This window comes from Anser brachyrhynchus (genome assembly GCF_964034855.1).
Source record: "Anser brachyrhynchus genome assembly, chromosome: 23".
In the NCBI taxonomy this organism is placed as follows: Eukaryota; Metazoa; Chordata; class Aves; order Anseriformes; family Anatidae; genus Anser; species Anser brachyrhynchus.
Window position 1 is genome coordinate 7,964,039 of NC_137716.1, and position 18,538 is coordinate 7,982,576.

An 18,538-nucleotide genomic window follows, 5' to 3' on the forward strand; every position below is an offset into this window, starting at 1 on the left:
CTGGACCAGCAGCCTTCTATGCAGTAGTTTGCCAGAGACTGCCGAGGGAGGCCCAGGAATAGACATGACAAGCCAAGAAGGGTCTAGGAGAGGGTCTGAACACAGGGCAGCAGCAAGAGCTAGGCTAGAAGCTGAGTGAGGTTGGAGGAAAGCAAGAGGGCTCTTTAGAGGCCAGAATGCCTCTCTGTTATGCTAGCTGCAGAAGCTCTGAGATCAGTGGAAATGAGCCCAATAACAGTTCTGCTTGGTAGCAAAGATCTCGTATCCATTCCAGCTTACACACTCCTGGTGTAAACTCTCCTGGTGCCTCTGTTTTATTTAGTTGCCTTCAGTTCTTTGCCAAATTTTTAAGAAATAATAAGAACCAAAGTTAATTCATCCCAGTTTTCCGTAAAAGATCTGGGTAAAATGCACCTCCTCTGCAGCAAGTCTGCTTTGACCTGCTGCAACGTGTCTGTATGGTGGTGTTTTGGTCTAGGCATGAAGGGGAGAGGAGAAGGAAAACTGCTTCTTGTTTATAACGGGCAACACACATAGTGGAAGATCAAAAGTCCCCTAGTCACACCCTTTCACCCTAACAGGGATCGTTGCTGTGTTGTTAGTTTGCATGCTGTACAATAACGCCTTTTCAGCTTCATCCCATAAGGACTGTGCCTCATCTACTTGCCTCTTTTTCACAAGCTTGTTGATATAAAGCATTAATCATTCAAATATTAATAAAGATACAATCTTGGCTGTTGCTAACTATCTGATTTCCTTTCTTTTTCTTTTTTTCCTTTTTTTTTCCCTGTGCATATTTTCTTTAGCTTGAAATGGCGATTGAAAACCTACAAAAAAATGAAGGGATTACATCACACAAAAGCAGTTTGCTCAACAGCCATGTAAGTTGCAATCAGAATTTACAACCTCTTTCCTGCTTTGGTAGGAGCATTATTTGTAGCCGTTTGGTGTATTCAATAGCACGAGTCACTCAAAACAGCCTGTGATTCTGCTGTGCTGCCCAAAGCAGCCCATTCCCAAGAAACAAGAATTTGCAAAAACTGCCATGATATTAATGTTTGTTTATGAGATGCTCTGGATTGTGTTAACTGCCTCTACCCTATGTTTATTTATTTCTTCTGCCTTGCAATGGAAATTGCTGGCAATTAGATAAACACATCTGAGGAAGTTCTTTCCTTTCAGTGGAATTTAAAGATGGCTGGAAAATAACTTGCAATTCTACAGCAATAACTCGGAGTGAATCATGACAAATATCCCCTAAATACTGCGTACCAAAATCCTGCTCCTGTGAATGAATGCCTTTATTGCCTCTTTCTGTGCCTCAGGAAGACCATTACTGTTACAATGCTATGCTAAACCCATTTGCTAGACCTCTCTTTTCTTACTATGCCAACAATTTCCCTGCTTTGTGTGAAGTTCCCACTATTCCACTGGGCCTACTCAGGGTCTTCTGCATCGTGGTTTATGGCTCCCACGCAGTAATGCTTAACGGTGAGCACATGCTTGTGTCAGATTTGAAGAGTCTAATTCAAATGTTATTGAAGTTGTTGGATTTGCCTTTTCTTCATTGTGTTTTGGATTAGGCTGAAGCATGTTCTGCTCCGATAACTCACAATGCACAACGTGGTACTTCCTTATTCTAACAGATTTCCTCTTGCTTTGTATTTGGGAGTAGATATGTTATCATTCTTGGGTATGTTTGTCCTCTTCACCCTAGAGAAATAACCTGAGAAAATTAAAGGAACATTGAACCTAATGGTCTGATTCTCTTAAGCTGATGCCAAACTTCAGGCCTGGGCTCCTGGATGAGTTTGATCCTTATTTCCAAGTTCTAGAATTCGAAGGTTCCTTGTTGTAGCTGGGGAAATACAAAACTGCAGCGTCAGGCTTTTAGTTCCTGTTCTGAGCATACATGTGCATCCGTCCCTTCCCAGGCTGTGGCCGTGCTCATGCACCTGTGCAGTGCCCCTGAGTGCCACACAGATTTGGCTACAGGTACCATCGTTCTGCAGATTTTTCTTGTTCATCACAGTGCAGAGAAGGGCAGAGCGGAACAGGACGGGGCAGGTAGTGGTATGGTATTGAGCAAGGTTTAAAAAAAAGGAAAAAGGACAAAGGAAAGAAAGTGAAGATAGAAAAGAGATTTCGTCTGACCACAGGCTAAGCAGGCTGGAGTTGGGGCCAGATCCAGCCTCCTATCAGATCTACGCGACCTTTGTCCTGCAGGGTAGAAATAAAGAACATCAGGTCTCTCTGCCCAGGTCACCGTTTAGAGTTCGGCGTAAGGCTTAAGTGCCCTTACAAATTCTAAAGCAAAGAAGATACCTCACAGGCGCGTGGCTATGGAGCAGAATTTTTCATCAAGTGTTCTGTCCTTCATTTTAAACTTCACGTTTTGTAAATCTGTGAATTCTTAGCATAATGGTTTGTTTTGTTGCCATGAGCAGATGTTTCATGTCAGGTTAGTTTTTAAAAAAATTAAAAAGGGAAAGTAAAGGTATTTCAGTCAAAAGGGATTTTTTTACATAACACTGTTTATACAAATTCCATGGTAAAAGGAGCCACTCTTAATAACTTAATTTAGCCTCAAAAACTCTGAGAGGTTATTTAAGTGCACTTGAAATATCAGATCTAGAATCCAAAGCTAATGTTAATACCCCAGTGACACATGATGTTTCTAATGAAATTGTGTCAATCTATTACTGTTACTGAAAAAGCTCTACTTACAAGTGTACTCCAGAGGCGCTGGGTCAGAGGATTGGTTCTTTGCCAATTACGAGCTTGCAGATGATGCAAAGAAATCGGAGGAAGGTGACTGCAGTTTTCACAGGAGTGCCTAAACTAGGCAAATGGAGAAGTGACTGGATGCACTGGAGTACCTGCTCGGGGCCCTGGGTGTCCTTAGCATTCACAGGAGAAGGAGAAAAATGTATTTTTTTCCTCACTGCTTGTGAAAAAAATAAATGAACAAACACATCTTTGGGCTCTTAGGCAGGAAGGGGCAGGTACTACCGATGGAGTTTCTCCCCTAACTTTAGTGAGGCAAGGATCTGATCCCCAAATGGCGTCTAGGTGGAAACACCTGAAAGGAGATCGGACTGCAGAGAAGGAAGGGCCTGCAGAGGGAATGCTTGTCCCTCGGCAGGGGGAGGAATAGGATGCCCCTGCGTGGGGCAGGAAGGAGGTGAGCGCGGCAGCTCCAGCTCACCTGCCAGGGTGGCTCGGGCTCAGCGCTCAGCGACCTGCTCAAAAGGCACTGACCAGTGGTGGTGGGCACTTCGTCTAGAAAAGAGACTTTTCAGGCAAATGATCGTTTTTGAGGAACTTTAATTGCAGAAGGGGGAGAGGGAGCAAGAAGGAGGTGTGGGTCAGGGTCCAGGCCAAGCCAGACGGCAGGGGGACTTCCCAGCCCCGGATGAAGCCCCCCGCACGTGCACCACAAGCGTGTGCCTTCATTGCTTTGTTCGGTTTCCCAGAAGTGTCCATAACAAAACCTCTCAAAACCTGGGCCTTCTTCCTTTCTCCGACAGCCCTCTGTGTCCCTTCTTCCACCTTTCAAGAGCCCTCCTCGAATCAAGGTTTTTTTTAAAGATTTGTTTTTTTAAATCAAAACAGACACTCAGTAGAAATAAAGTCTAAGTAAAAATAAAATGGAAATGTTCCCCTGCAGTGCTTATAACACAAACAAAGCAGCATACAGCTGCATAGTGATTTTATTGGAACCTGATCGTAATATAAACAGAAACTTTCGAGTATCTTGTCATTGTCACAACCAAGCAAAATTCAAAAAGTAAACAGAACAAGGAATACAAATGGGAAGAATACTTAATGTTCTCATTTTAAGTGCCCAGTATGTTATTATTAATGCAGGAAGAGCAAAAATCATGTTTTGAAAATTATTTATATTCTGACAGATTTCTTTTTTAATCCCCTTTTGTGCATTTCATAATAAAATTCCAATTCAATAGCAAGAGTTCGTATTGTCAAGCTCTGTAATGTTTAAAGGAATATAAAAAGACACTTGCAGAAAAAAAGAATGCTGAAAGATGAAGGGAATATTCTAGGATTAGAGTAAAAATGTCCAGGATCAAATTTAAATGAGAGGGCTTTATCTATATCTGAATTTCCCATAGTAACATGCAATATTTTTTTAAGGCTTGGAATTAGAACAGGTTTAGAAGAGCAGAAATAACTGTTTCACGTTCATTATCTTCCATAGGATAAATAAAACAAATGGTTAAAAACAATGAACCTTCTTAATCATTAATTTTTTAAATACGGGGATGGGCCAAAACAAGCATGGATGTGGACTAATTAAAAACAGAGCTCCTGCTGGTCTTTTATGTCATGAACACTGGGGTCCTCTTTTGTTAGAGGCAGCTTAATGGACGGGTCGATTGGAGCCCCAGGGCTCCAGAGTGGCCTTTCAGGGGCACCCAGCGATGCCTCTTCCTGCAGACAGGAGCACGAAGGGGCACCGTATGAGCAAACGCCACCTCTTAGGGCTATGGCCTTTGGATTTCGGAAAGTTCTCCGGCTGTGAATTGCAGCCCCTAGGGGACGTGTGGCTGGAGGAAGGTGGGAAGGGGACGTGCAGCTCGGTGAGAAGCAGGACGGGGGCAGCAACCAAGAGGTTTTTCTTCTTCCAGCTCTGGGGGCTCCAGGGCCCGCCACAACCGATGGACACGGTCATTGCAACTGCAGCACACTTTGCATCAAAGCCAACTCATGAACAAAATAGTTTTAACTGTACGTCTTTGGATTCAGCTCCTTTGACATAGCAGAAGTTTGAGTACGTGAATGACAAATACACAGAACGTCCGTGGGTGCTGATAGCTTAGAGCTCAAAAGGATTTGTATGAGAGCAAAGTTGGATGTGAACTACAGAAACTGAAAATAACTCAGCTGAGTGAGGTGTCAGAGATGCCATTGCACGTTGCGGGTTGTATTTTCACAGAGTTACTGATATAAAACTCAAGGTATATAGTGGTGAATTGGGACCCTAAAGTTTCACCAAGGGAAGATTAATAGAAAAAAGCCAGTTATTGCAGTAGGAGTGGGGAGGATTTAAGCACAGGCCAACTTTCACATCCAGGTATATGGTTAAATCCCACTGATTTCTAGGCCAGTTTCTGAGTTTATGCTTAACTACAGTATATGCTTGAATTATTTGTTGTAAGGAGATGATGCAGACAATATTTTGACATCCATAACCTGACTTTATTTTACCACTAATCTGGTGTGAATGCAGCTGCATCCGGTGGAGCTACACCTCCTGTACATGCGTGCATGTGTAGAGGTCTGGATGTAGAGAGGTCTTAAAAATGTTAATCCCAAACGTCCTTGATGACAGTGAAAGGACTCCTACCAAAGCTATTGATTTTAATCCATTTGTAAATCTAGTTCCTTCAAAAATCCACTTAAAATAACACTTATTTTATTGATACTGAAAGTGTTGTTTAACCAATTAAAGGAGATTGGGTTTTTGTCTTTTTGTATTTTAATTCCTGTGCTGCCATTTTGTGCCTGACCTGCTCTCTCAGACTGTCTGGATATAAATAATTTATATCTAATTGCAAACTTTAATCAACAGAAATGTCAGAGGAAGTTCAGACAATAATTTTGTTAAAAATAATAAGCAGAATCCCCTCAGATTGTCAAGTTTCATTTGTTAACCATTTATTGGTAGGGGAACAGCTGCAAATACGCCAGTCTTCAAATGAATAAAAACTTTGCAGCATATTTATTTCCCCTAAAATTTATTCATCCTAGGTAGTATTTTAACGTCTTCATTCCTGGAAAACATGAGTCCTTACAGCTTTATTTTGGCCCCACATAAGTTAATCCAAATGCAAGATGGACGCTGCGATGGCAGACAGATTTTTGTGCTACAGCAAAATCTGATAACGTTTTTGTTTGGGTTATTAGCTTTGGTCAGTGTCCTTTTATTCTTTTAAAAATGCAGCTGCCGTAAATATCACTGATATGAATGAACTACAGAGTGTTAAGTTCTCTTGAACTCCTGATGTCAGATACGTGCTCCTGACATTAAGCATCCATGTTGTTTTATGTAGCCTGTTCCGGCCCTCTTTAGACTTTCTCATATTCTTTCTTTATTTATGTCTTCCATGCCTAAAGCTCCAGTGGTTGTTGGACAACTATGAGACAGCGGAAGGCGTTAGCCTTCCCAGGAGCTCTCTGTACAACCACTACCTGCGGCACTGCCAGGAGCACAAACTGGACCCGGTGAACGCCGCTTCCTTCGGAAAACTCATCCGGTCGGTGTTCATGGGGCTGAGGACTCGCCGCCTGGGAACCAGGTTGGTATGGAGTGGTGAACAGGGAAGCAGCTTGCTTCCCCTTTCCTGCTGCTTGTGCCATTACTTCTGAAAGAGCCGGGAAGCAGTGTTGCTCCAGGGACCCCAGTCAAGTCCAGTGTTATCTTGCACTGTGTTAAACGCTGTCCTGCAGGCAGCGGATGAGCTGGAGATGTTCTCAATGTGCTTTCGGTAGCAAGGTGCAAGCAGGCAAGGGATGCTGGCTGGGTTGTCAGAGGTGAGGAGTAGCAGGCTCCTGAACTCAGCTACATCTTGCCTTCCCCTACCGTGTACGTGGCTGCCAGGGTGCTGTACTGCTCCCTGTAGAAGGGGTTAATTAAAAGCAAACATTTAATACTGCTGCTAATTTTAGGAGCTGTGGTTTGCTTTCAAGAACAGAACCCGTGGCCTCGCATTTTGCAGAAAAAAAAATCATTGCACTGTTCTTGCATGATCTGCAATTTCTCTCATATGCACTGAAAATCTACGAAGTGTAATTTAGCAGGCACAGGTCTTTCTTCTGAGATGTGTAGAAATTACCAAGCATTGTGTTGTGGAAAAAAAAATGCTATTCTAAAGCACAGAAGTAACTTCCGTGTTCTGTGAAGCAAAGCTACTTTCTGAACGTGAATCAGCAGCATGAGAAGTTTGACAATAAAGTTAATTTCAGACGTTCTGGGGCTCTGGTGACAACACATTGTCCAGTCACACATCTGAATTTGATCTAACCCCATTTCCAAAGGAGTCTAAGAATATTTTATTTGAACCCAGGCTGCTTGTCATTCCATTACTGTCTCACAAAGATGAAGTCCCTCTTGATCGTGATTGCCACTGTCAGCTGCAGAGCCCAGCGTTCTGCTGCAGGGCAGCGGTTCCTCCCTTTGGGTCCAGGAAAGTTCTCTATCACAAGTGGGAACAGAACCTGTGTCCAAAACCATGATGCAGACAAGGTGTGCAGTCATCCCAGCACAGATTTAGATGGCTTATTTCTGAAATTCACAAAGCAGCAGGCTGAATCTTGTGACAACTGTTGGTTTTAAACATCAAAGTTCCATATAGCGTTACAAAAAAAAGGAAAACTTAAGAAAGTATACTTTCTGCAAAGGCATGTGTCCTTCGAGGGAACATCCAAAGTATATGCACAGCCCATACAGCTGACTCTGCATTTTATCCCAGGTTCTAATTTTACAAAGTAGCTAATACGCTAGAGAAACAGTGATTGCTCTGATTGTATAACTTTTTATAATAAAATTCAAGCCTGGATGACTGGGCTTTCAGAGGAGAACAAAACCAGATGTGTCTGGAGCATTCCACAGCTGGAATGGGGAGGTAACAGTCATGGGAAGAGCAGGGGAGAGTTTGGATTTCTGTAGACGGGTTCAAGTATAAAAGCTCTGAAGTAATTTCTTCAGAGGAGTAAAATTCTTTAGACCTATCAAGGAAGGAAAAATTCAAAGTCCCAACAGCTGCCCTAGAATCCTGCAACTTCTGTTTTGTGACCTAAAAGATTATTGAACTTGGAAACAAAAATAGTCAGAAAGTGGAGTTTCAGACCAGCAGCATTCTGGTATTTCAGAATTTTATTTCACTGAAAGCTAGAATAAAAGATCGGAATAAAAAACACTCTGTGGAAATTACAGAACGTTTTAGTTCAGCTTATGATAATGCTACTTACTTTCATATCATTCTATATTAAGGTTATAAATTATCTAGTAGTGTCTATTTTCTTTTGTAAAAATAAGGCGATTGATGGCCAGTTCTTAGAAATTTAAACTTATTTTTATATCTGCCTCCTGTGGCATAAATATTAGGTGTTTATTATATACTCTTCTTTTGTAAAATTTTGGGCCATGGCATCCCGAAGTCCATCACTAAAGGGTTTTGGTTAACCTTGAAAACTTGTCATTAAACAACAGCAACAAAAACACTTAAAATTCAAAATGTGGATGCTTGAAAAGGTACGATACACCTCCATAAATATGGAAACAGCTGTCCACCATCGTGGACTTGAAAAATTCTATTTTGTTGGGAAAACTTGATTTGACACATCTGTCTGATGTGATGGATGGAAAGAATTTCTCCTGAGGAGTATCAGAGCAGCTTTAAGGACCAGCAATGGAAACAGAAGTGTAGCCACTTTTGCTTACAAAATCTTTCAGTTTTTTACAAAACTACAAAAATGAGCAACTCCCAAGACAAAAGCAGATCAAAGCTTCTTGCCGTTGCTGTAAAAGTGCGTGCAACAGAGAAATGGCTTTCCTATTGTAGTTGACCATTCGGTCAGGCTTGTTTTTCATCCAACTCTAGATAAAGATGGAAGTTTTGTTTTTATATAAAAGCAAGTTCTTAAACTCTAATCAAAGGGCAAAGTGTCCCTTGAGGTCTCTGTCATTCTCTTTAATAACACTGTGTATTGTAACACTTGTCGGTTCTTCTCCAGTTACCATTGGTAGCTTGGAACAAACTTTGCCAGATTTTAAGTGTGGATGTCATTGAACTTTGCGACGTGTTCTTCTAAATTTCATAGGGGATGATGACATTCATTAGTTCAGCCATTCAAACAACGCTTGGCAGCAAACAAACGTGCACTGTAAGAAGTGTGTGTATTGTCAAAACAAGCCCAAGAGTAAATTGCAGGGCTACGGTGTTGCTCCCATTGACCTGCTGGCACTGAGCAATTTCAACGCTGATACTTGCAGGGGAAACTCCAAATATCATTATTATGGGATCCGTCTGAAGCCAGAGTCTCCACTGAACCGCTTGCAGGAGGACACGCAGTACATGGCCATGAGGCAGCAGCCCATCCACCAGAAGCAGAGGTAGGAGCTCCTGGCCCCTTGGGGCTGGGCGTGCTTGGGGTTAGGGGGAGCACATTGGGATGGGGCAAATCCGATTGCTGCTGAAGTGCCAGAGCCCATAGCTGAGCTGTTAAAAAGGTACTGGCCAGTCTGAGTACTGGAAGGGTCAAAGGGAAATTCTGGCTCGCCAAACTGCATTTATCTGCCTGTTCTGTTTGCCAGTGGCTTGAATTCAGCCTGCTGCTGCAGAGACTACTACAGTATGTACCGCTTCTTACTGCATCCCTGTGACTCAGTAGTTTAGGACTTCAGCTCTGGAGTTATTTGTGCCTCATCAGAGGAAAGGACATGTGGCTTGTGTTGGTTTATTTTATTTTATTTTATTTTATTTTATTTTATTTTATTTTATTTTATTTTATTTTATTTTATTTTATTATTTTATTTTATTTTATTTTATTTTATTTTATTTTATTTTATTTTATTTTATTTTATTTTATTTTATTTTATTTTATTTTATTTTATTATTTTTTGGTTAGCAGTGCAAGTTAGACAGTGCCACGGTTAGTCTTGTGTCTGAGCAACCTTGAATAAAAACACAATGTGCAAAGGAATTTGGAACTGTCTCCTGGAAGCGTTGACACTTCTGGTTCTTGCTGAAGTGAAGAAGGAGCAGAAGAATTCATTTCTTCAGCTCCCAAACAGAAAGCAAATCTAAAATCAGCTCCAGAGTGTGTACTCTGGCACCCACTCCAGCTCTGCTTCTCATTTTCTTTTCTTTTTTTTTTCTTTGTTTTTTCTTTGTTTTTCTTTTTTTTTTTCTGTCACCTTGGGCAAACTTCTTAACCCCTTTAATCCTCTCCCGGGGAGAACTTTTCAAAAGGAGGTTCTCATTCTCAGTCTTGAGCTGGTAATATAAACAGTCCGCCCTCAAAATGCTGGCCTTGACTGTAACCTCACTTACTACATGATGAGTGCATATAACTTCTTAAATAAGCATTCTACAGTGTCATGACTTTGTAGGTGTCCCTGTCTTTCACAGTATGACTGTGAAAGTAACGTGTATGTATTTGCTTGTGCCTGTGTAAATACGAAGGCATGCTCTAAATGTAGGTACAGACCGGCTCAGAAGATGGATGGCATGGCAGAAACTGGGTCCAACAGCAACCTGCACACTACCCCGGAGCAATCGGTTGCTGCTCAAAGTCAGCATCATCAGCAGTTCATAGGTGAGGAGACTGCTTTGATGGATTCAATGTCTCATGTCTGGGGTTATAATCGTCAGAGGAAGGAAGGCCTTTTCCAGGACCCCCTGGCTGCCCTGTATTTCTTCTTTTTCTAAAAAACCTGCAGTAGTCTAACAAGCTCTTATAAAGTCATGTTTGCTGTGTTTGTTTGCTAACTCCTGTACCCACAGGAAGCCTTTTTCCTCGTGCCATTGGGTCTGTCAGTTCCCTCTAAAAATGTATTCAGAGCAATTTTAAACAAATTAGATGGAAGGAGTAGAGATATCTAAGCCATGAATCCTGAAGAGCCTTGTTAAAGCAGGGAGGTAGGGGAAGCAGAACGATTCTGGTCATTGCCCCACCAGGAGAGGAGGCTGCAATGTTCATTTGACTACAGAAGATCCATACGAGGCCTCTCCTTGGGAAACAGGTTCTGCTTGTGGTATTGCTGGTCATGGATCTACATGTTTCCATAATCTCCAGTAGAGATACAAAATCCCAGCCAGTTCCAAGCGTTATCTGAAATAAAAGCACTCCTGATATATCGGCTATCCAGGTGTATTGTCCATTGTACTCCCAAATTTCCAAAGAGTCTTTTTCAGGCTTTGGAGAAAATATAATGGGAAGCACACTAGATTAGGACAATGTATTCTTGTTTCTTTTATTACAAAGAGAAAGAAACCATTCTCCTTTCCACGCTGAATATATGGACTGCAGTTTTTTACTTTTTGCCCATTGTAATGGTATGAACCAGGGAAGTACTAGAGTATCAGTCTCATTTCACCAGTTTCATCACCAGATGAAACATGAAAGACAGCCACCAGTGACAGCAGCATCTTGTACTTGACTGTAGTCCTGCGTAACTGAGCGCTCCTCATCTTGGACATCTTTCCCATCTTTTTCCCCAGATGTAACCCATGTCTTTCCTGAGTTCCCAGCCCCTGATCTAGGCAACATCCTCTTACAAGAAGGGGTCACCATGAATGACGTGAAAACTCTGCAGCTTCTTTACAGGCGCCACTGTGAGGTGATTACTTTTAATATTTTTAATTGATTTATTAAATGATATGGGACATTATTCGTGTGCTCTTCTCACATCCTGCTCTCAGGAAAAGCTCGAACATCATAGGGAATGTGTGATTTGTTAGGTATTGCAACTCAGATATTGCACTTAATGTTGTTTCTTCATTGTGTGACCTGTTTTATGTTATGCTGATTATTAAAACAATGCACTTCCAGTTGTTTTTCTTGTAAATTATTTAATCTAAATGGCAGCACATGAAATTTATGCTGACACTATGTGACAAGATGCTAACAGAGCAGCTAATGAGATGTGTTCTTTGTTGTTAGGCAACTTTGGATGTTGTAATGAACCTTCAGTTTCATTACATTGAGAAACTGTGGCAATCCTTCTGGAGTCCTAAAACACCATCTAGTGATGGCTCTACTGCCCTGCCATCCAGGTACTTTGATTATTTCTGAATGATCCACTTTTTGTGGTATTTTATCTTTTAAAAATGCATGAAGTGTTTTCAGCTTCACTAGACATTTTGAATGCATTGTAGGATTTGAAAATATCTTCTTCCTTGCAGAATCTTTATAAAGAGTGTCAGAAGTTTAACATTGTAATGTCCACACAAAATGCAGACCTCAGAGGAAAGCATCTGCTGTGTTGATGTACATCTATGACATGCCTTATGCCTCCTGTAACAAATGCTAATCCAAAATAGAGGGACAATTTAGATGAATGAGAATGGGAAACTGCTTTTGTAAATGTTCGACAGGAACAGAAAGTTACAATTCTGTGCCATTAAATATCTCTGTACCATGACATCTCAGACACTGAGGTTTTAGTGAAAACTAGGCTGGCTCGCTTATTTGGGTGGCTGTCCAAATCTTTAAGTGTCTCATGTCTTGAGGAAGATAATGACAAACTGAGCTACTCTGATCCTGGCTTTGTATTTTTGTCTGGCTCATTGTTATTGCCTATTCTTCTTCCTTTATGCTTTGGTAGTCTGCTGCCAAGAGATGGGAAGGGAAATAGAATTGAAAAGGTGAAGGTTTCTTGTTAAAATGTATATTGAAAATTTGTGTTGTCCACTTACACTAATTATACAAAGATTTCAGATACTGATGTTTTATATTCAGAAGAAAAATGGTAAAAGTTTGAATATTAAGGCAATACCCCATAATAATCTCTAGAATATGGCCCCGTTGCTCTCAATAGATGTTATCCGATGGATATTTTGCTGCATAGAATGCTATCTGATGGTTTCAAAAACCTTTTTACTTAAGGGTATATCTGCAAGGCATATGGCAACGCAGCAGAGAGCTGTGCTAGGTACGAGTAGATTCACGTGGATACTGGAGGCAGCGTTTCTGCAGAGCTCTATCTAAACTAGCTTGTCTTGGTAGGGGAGTGTGCTCTAGTACCTCTGCATGCCACTAATAATCAAGACAGGTAAAGAAAGCATTCTGTCCCCCATTTTATATATATACAAACATAAAAATGAAGTATTATCAAAGTGCCAAGCTGGTTGAAAGTATGATAAAATGCAGAACCTGGTTCCACTTAACAGAAAGTTTAGGTGCTTTGTGGCTGATTTTTCCATGTGAGTGTTCTAGGAGTATGCCTGTTTAGTTAATTTACTAAAACTGCTCAGACAGAGTATATAAGTACCTCCTTATAGTATGTCAAAGGTTTGGCTTTAATTTTTTTGATGTCATGCATGGGAAAAGTTCCCTGCAAGTTCCCAGTTCCCAGTGTAGTGTCTTAATAGCTCTGGCAGCTCTTGGTGCTCTGGCAGCGCATTAAGGCTTCAGTTTCCTCTGCTTATTGTTTAACCAAATATCTTCTGCCTTAATCATGCATAAAAAGTTTCCATACATCTATAAAGTGAAATTAATGCAGACTCGGTTGACTTCATTCAGCTGGAGACAATTTGCTCAATTCTCATCACAACCCCAAATCTTTTTCCTTATGAAAGCATTCTGCATTTAAAGGTGCTGAACACCTTGAAGCTGTTCGTAGTGTCTATCAACAATGGCTAATCTGCTCAAACAGCACTGGTTGCAAACATTTGTCACCCTTGCCACATAGCAGTTTAGAGCAGAGGGAAGAGGAGAAAGGTGTGAAGGGTTTGGAAATAGCTGCAGCTATTGCTGAAGAAGCTGTGCTGAAGGACAGTTGCCAGAAACACATGAACACGTGTGCACTGTGAAAGGTAAGTGAGGCTGAAGATGGAGGAAGCAAAGGGAGGCCAAGCACAAGGAGATACATATTTGAGGTAAAACTGCAGTCAGAGGTCTGAATGCATAGACAGACAGGTCATTGCAGAGTCAGAGAAGATCAGTCCAACATCTTCTTTTGAAAGAAATGTGAATTGTTGGTGTTTTTTTTTTTTCTGCTGAAAGCTGACATTAGAAATCCAGGTGAAGTGTGAACATATGCAGAACCACCTTCTAATGCTGCCTCCTTTTTCATGCAGCGAAGAAGAACACGAAGGAACCCTCCCAAAAGATAAGCTGATCACTCTGTGTAAATACGAACCTATCCTCAAGTGGATGAGAAGCTGCGATCACATCTTGTACCAGGCCCTGGTGGAAATTCTCATCCCAGATGTGCTCCGACCGGTGCCCAGTGAGTATCTGCAGAGAGACTGGGAGGACATGGGTAGTCCTGCCTCCTGCTCCGCTCTGGCTCCTTGCTGGATTGCTCTTGAGTCACCGGATGTCTGGAGAACAGCAGTCCATGACTCACCTTGGCTGGCTACCACTTGCCACAAAGATTTCCATTGTAGAAGCTGATTTAGACATTTTTGTTTTGAATACAAGCTAATACTTTTTGGCTAAAACATTATACCTTATGCAGCATTGCTCTGTATAGACAGTATTTTGTGGCCCCTGGAAATTCCCAGGTCTTTTAAAATTTGGTTCATTGCATATCACATCTCCTGCTTTGGCTACGAGTCAAGGTAAAATCAAAGACTTAATGCACCACAAGCTGTTGTAAGCGTGGCTAATCCTTGTGAGATGTTTCCTTGGAGATAGTATCTTTGTTTACATAGGACCATGTGGTCCCCTACTGCACCTCCTGGAAACTTGGGGTCATCTTTCATTTGGGAGATTAGTGGTGGGTTATGGAGGGTTTTCCATCTGATTTGGCTGCTCACTGAGGTGTGTGCGTCAGCCTCCCCAGGGCCGCAGCTTGGCCACAGGCTGGGCTGAGCAGTTCTGTAGAACCACGTCCCTCTGAGCTGCTGCTGTCAGTCTGCATGCTGGGGCACATGTGTGTCTTTAAAGAGCATGTCTCAACATTTGGAAAATGCTCAGATGAGCCACAAATAAGAAAAGGAGCTGTGTGAGTTCATTTTGGGACCTGGCTGATTTCCAGGATGCTGGGTTGAGATTGCAGCTACCGAATCAGTGGCTGTGCTTTCCACAGCAGTCCTGAGCTAGAAAAGTGGTGTATAAAGACAATGTGGAACAGCCTTTGTAACTCTGCAGACTTCTTTGCAGGCACACTTACACAGGCGATCCGTAATTTTGCCAAGAGTTTGGAAGGGTGGCTGATGAATGCAATGAGCGAATTCCCCCCCCAGATTGTCCAGACAAAGGTAAGCGGAGGGAGCATGTTGCAGGTCAGGGAGATGAACTGAATGTGTGTGCATGTTGTGCTTTCCCACAGTGACTGGAAATCACTACTGGGGTTTGGCTATGTGTACTCCAAACTAACACAGTGTAATGAATAATTCTGAACCAGGAGCGGGAGAGAGGTGGGGCAATTCTTTTGTAGCAGCCGATGATGCTCTGTCTATTGAGCCATTCCCATGCCCTGCAATTGCAGACAAGGCTTTCTGGAAGAAAATCTTTGCACTGGAATGATGCTCTCCTACTAGAAAGTGCAGGACACCTCACAGACTGAATGGCATTGCAGAGATTGAATATAAGGCTCCTACTCCCCCTCTTATAACACCATGGATTCTTGTAGCCTATCCCTACCTTGCCAATGTGGGAAGCAGAATATGAAATCTTATAGTTTTAAAGAAAAAGAAATGCAGAGGCTGTTTTGCAAGATGCAGTAGACACTGCAAAAGTGCTGTTGGGGAGTGCATGCCTTCACGTTGGACAGCAGTGTGGGTGAGACTGTGCAGGTTATGCCAGCTGATGTGTGTTGCATGCCTGAGCTCAGCGTTGAGAAAAGTTTGTCCCTGAGACCCACAGCATCCTGGTCACGGTGCCCTGTGTGCTCTGCTCTGCTGCAGGTTGGGGTAGTTAGTGCCTTTGCCCAGACGTTACGGAGATACACATCCCTGAACCACCTGGCTCAGGCTGCTCGTGCGGTGCTGCAGAACACTTCCCAGATAAACCAGATGCTCAGCGATCTCAATCGGGTCGACTTTGCCAATGTGCAGGTAACTTACAGTATCTTTTCCCGGGCCATGTTGCCGAGAACTCCCTAATGAGGCCATTTGCTACTAACCAGCATCTTATTTCCAATATGAAAAAGCAATTAGGTAAACAATTTAACGTAAGGTTTTGCTGTTAGTTTTCCAGGTAAGTCTGCCATCTCATTGCAGATAGTGCAGAAAGTACTAAGAAACTTCTGTAATAAGTGCTACTACCAACAATAATATAGTTCTAATAATAATAATATTGTACTGTGGTCAGGTGTGGAGGTTTTACTTGGGTGGGCAGCTGAGTTCCAACACAGCTGCTCTCTCACTCTCCCTCCTCAAAGGGGAAGGGGAATTAAATACCACACAAAGGGCTCAAGGGTTGAGATAAGGATGGGGAGATCACTCAACAATTATTGTGATGGGCAAAACAGACTCAGAGTAGGGAGACAGTAAGATTTATTGCCTATTACTAACAAGCTAGAGAAGTGAGAAACAAAGGAAAGAAACCAAAAATGCCTTCCCCTCCTCCGCCCTCTTTCACCTTCTCCCCTTGAGCAGCACAGGGGAATGGGGGGAATGGGAGCTGTGGTCAGTCTATGGCACTTCGTCTCCGCTGCTCCTTGTCGGTCACTCTCGTCCCCTGTGCTGTGGGGTCCCTCCCACGGGATGCCATCCTTCCCGAACTGATCCTGCGGGGCCTTCGCACAGGCTGCAGCTCTTCAAGAACTGCTCCAGATAGGGCTCCGTACCACGGGGTCCAACCATCAGGAGCAATTGCTCCAACCTGGGTCCCCCACGGGCAGCAGCTCCCCCCAGACCCCTGCTCCTGCGTGGGCTCCTCTCCACGGGCTGCAGCTCCGGCCCAGAATCTGCTCCGGCAGGGGTCCTCCACAGGCTGCAGCCTCTGTCAGTGCAGGTCCACCTGCTCCGCCGTGGTCTCCTCCACGGGCTGCAGCGTGAACCCTGCTTCACTGTTGTACTCCATGGGCTGCAGGGGGACAGCCTGCTTCACCATGGGCCTCACCACAGGATGCAGGGACTTCTGCTCCGGCACCTGGAGCACCTCTCCCCCTCCTTCCTCACTGACCTTGGCGCCTGCAAGGCTGTTCCTCACTCCTCTCTCTCTCCCAGCTGCAGTTCCCCAGCAGTATTTTTTTTCCCCTTTCTTAAATCTGCTCTCACAGAGGCGCAAACAACATCACTTATTGGCCTGGCTCTGGTCTGCAGCGGGGCCCTTATCTAACACGGGGCAGCTTCTGGATTCTTCTCACAGCAGCCACCCCTATGCCCCCCTGCTACCAAAACCTTGCCACGTAAACCCACTACATCAGGACAGATTGGAGGAGATGTGTTTCAGAGCTGGTTTGGAGTCCTTGCCTACTAGAAATGAAGTTAAATTCCTGGTCTGGGAAGTACCAAAAACTGTGGAATAGAAGAAGTCTTTGCATGAGTGACTGTCAGCCCTTTTTCCCGAGCAGGAGCAAGCCTCATGGGTATGCCAGTGCGAGGAAGGCATGGTACAGAAGCTGGAGCAGGATTTCAAGCTCACTCTGCAACAGCAGAGCTCCCTGGACCAGTGGGCTAGTTGGCTGGATAATGTCGTTACTCAGGTCCTGAAGCATCATGAGGGCAGTCCCAGCTTCCCAAAGGCAGCCAGGCAGTTCCTGTTGAAATGGTCCTTTTATAGGTACATTTTCTTTCTCGTTTTGGGGATATTTCTGTATCTGGCCTAGGGCATGTAAATGTGTTTCTTGAAAAGCCAAAGCCAAGTTCTTTACACTCATGAAATTCTGGTTGATTGTTGCTCTGCCCTGGTGCAGAAAGCAGTGTTGTCACCTGTATCCTTTTGGGATGGGGATAGGATGCTCCATCAACTAATTTCTTAAAGTGCTTTTGATACTCTTTAGAAATAGAGCACCATGTCCCATAGTACCCTCAGGGTCAAGAATTCACATCAGCCATGATGCAAGTGTAAAGCAAGTCCCAAATATTTTGTTTCCCATCCATTCTCCAGCTCCATGGTGATCCGCGACCTCACCTTGCGCAGTGCTGCCAGCTTTGGTTCCTTCCACCTGATTCGCCTGCTCTATGATGAATACATGTTTTATCTGGTGGAGCATCGTGTTGCCCAGGCAACAGGGGAGACGCCGATTGCCGTAATGGGAGAGGTGAGAATTGTTCATTCCCTAGTAACAAACCCAAACTAAGCAGCGTGTAAAGGGGCATGACTGGTTCACAAACAACGCTGTGCCCTGAACATGTTTTATAACCATCTTTGCTGAAGGATTTACTGAGGTATTTTGGGTGCTTGGCACAAGGATCCAGCTACCTGAGCATCTTTTCTCATGGATTGCTAAAAACTGAGCTGATGGTTTTTGGGGCAGATGAGCATCAGCTGGGATTCAGAGGCCTGGAGGAGGGAGGAAATTGACCCACCCACTTCTCTCTGTAATCTTTGGGTACCAACCCTGATTTTAGGGGTCCTGCCATAGCCAAGTCTCATCAAACACAAAACCTAACCAAAAGCAAAATGTCCAAAAGTTGCCTTCCCTACAATTTTCATTGGGTCTGTGCACGTAACTTCTTCAGACCCCTCTGCAAACCCCAGAGCTGCATGCACAGTCAGCCACTCTCTCCATTTTTGATGTGAAGAAGAGAAATAAATGATAGATGGTTGGCTTTTCAGGTTTTTATTTTTATATTTTTTTCGTTACAAGTCAGACAGTAAGCATGGTGCCTGGCTTGCAAACAGGTCCTGTCCTGCCTAGCTGAAGCTGCTTCCAACTTTTCATTCTGAAATG

The 18,538-nt window shown here is 43.2% G+C and overlaps 1 protein-coding gene across 8 annotated transcripts in view; it reads left to right on the forward strand.

Annotated features, from left to right (window-relative positions):
• Nucleotides 1-18,538, forward strand: part of RFX2 (regulatory factor X2) — a 59,858-nt gene that overhangs the window by 38,077 nt on the left and 3,243 nt on the right. For 5 of the 8 annotated variants that reach the window (XM_080566445.1, XM_080566446.1, XM_080566443.1 and 2 more), the window contains 11 exons: nucleotides 807-881; nucleotides 6,139-6,320; nucleotides 9,017-9,136; nucleotides 10,226-10,341; nucleotides 11,247-11,365; nucleotides 11,689-11,801; nucleotides 13,827-13,978; nucleotides 14,857-14,954; nucleotides 15,603-15,752; nucleotides 17,216-17,424; nucleotides 17,752-17,905. In XM_080566445.1, the coding sequence (XP_080422571.1) occupies nucleotides 807-881; nucleotides 6,139-6,320; nucleotides 9,017-9,136; nucleotides 10,226-10,341; nucleotides 11,247-11,365; nucleotides 11,689-11,801; nucleotides 13,827-13,978; nucleotides 14,857-14,954; nucleotides 15,603-15,752; nucleotides 17,216-17,424; nucleotides 17,752-17,905 (1,488 nt within the window). The remainder of the gene's footprint in view (nucleotides 1-806; nucleotides 882-6,138; nucleotides 6,321-9,016; nucleotides 9,137-10,225; nucleotides 10,342-11,246; nucleotides 11,366-11,688; nucleotides 11,802-13,826; nucleotides 13,979-14,856; nucleotides 14,955-15,602; nucleotides 15,753-17,215; nucleotides 17,425-17,751; nucleotides 17,906-18,538) is intronic. The other 3 variants (XM_080566447.1, XM_080566450.1, XM_080566448.1) reach the window with 1 other exon arrangement.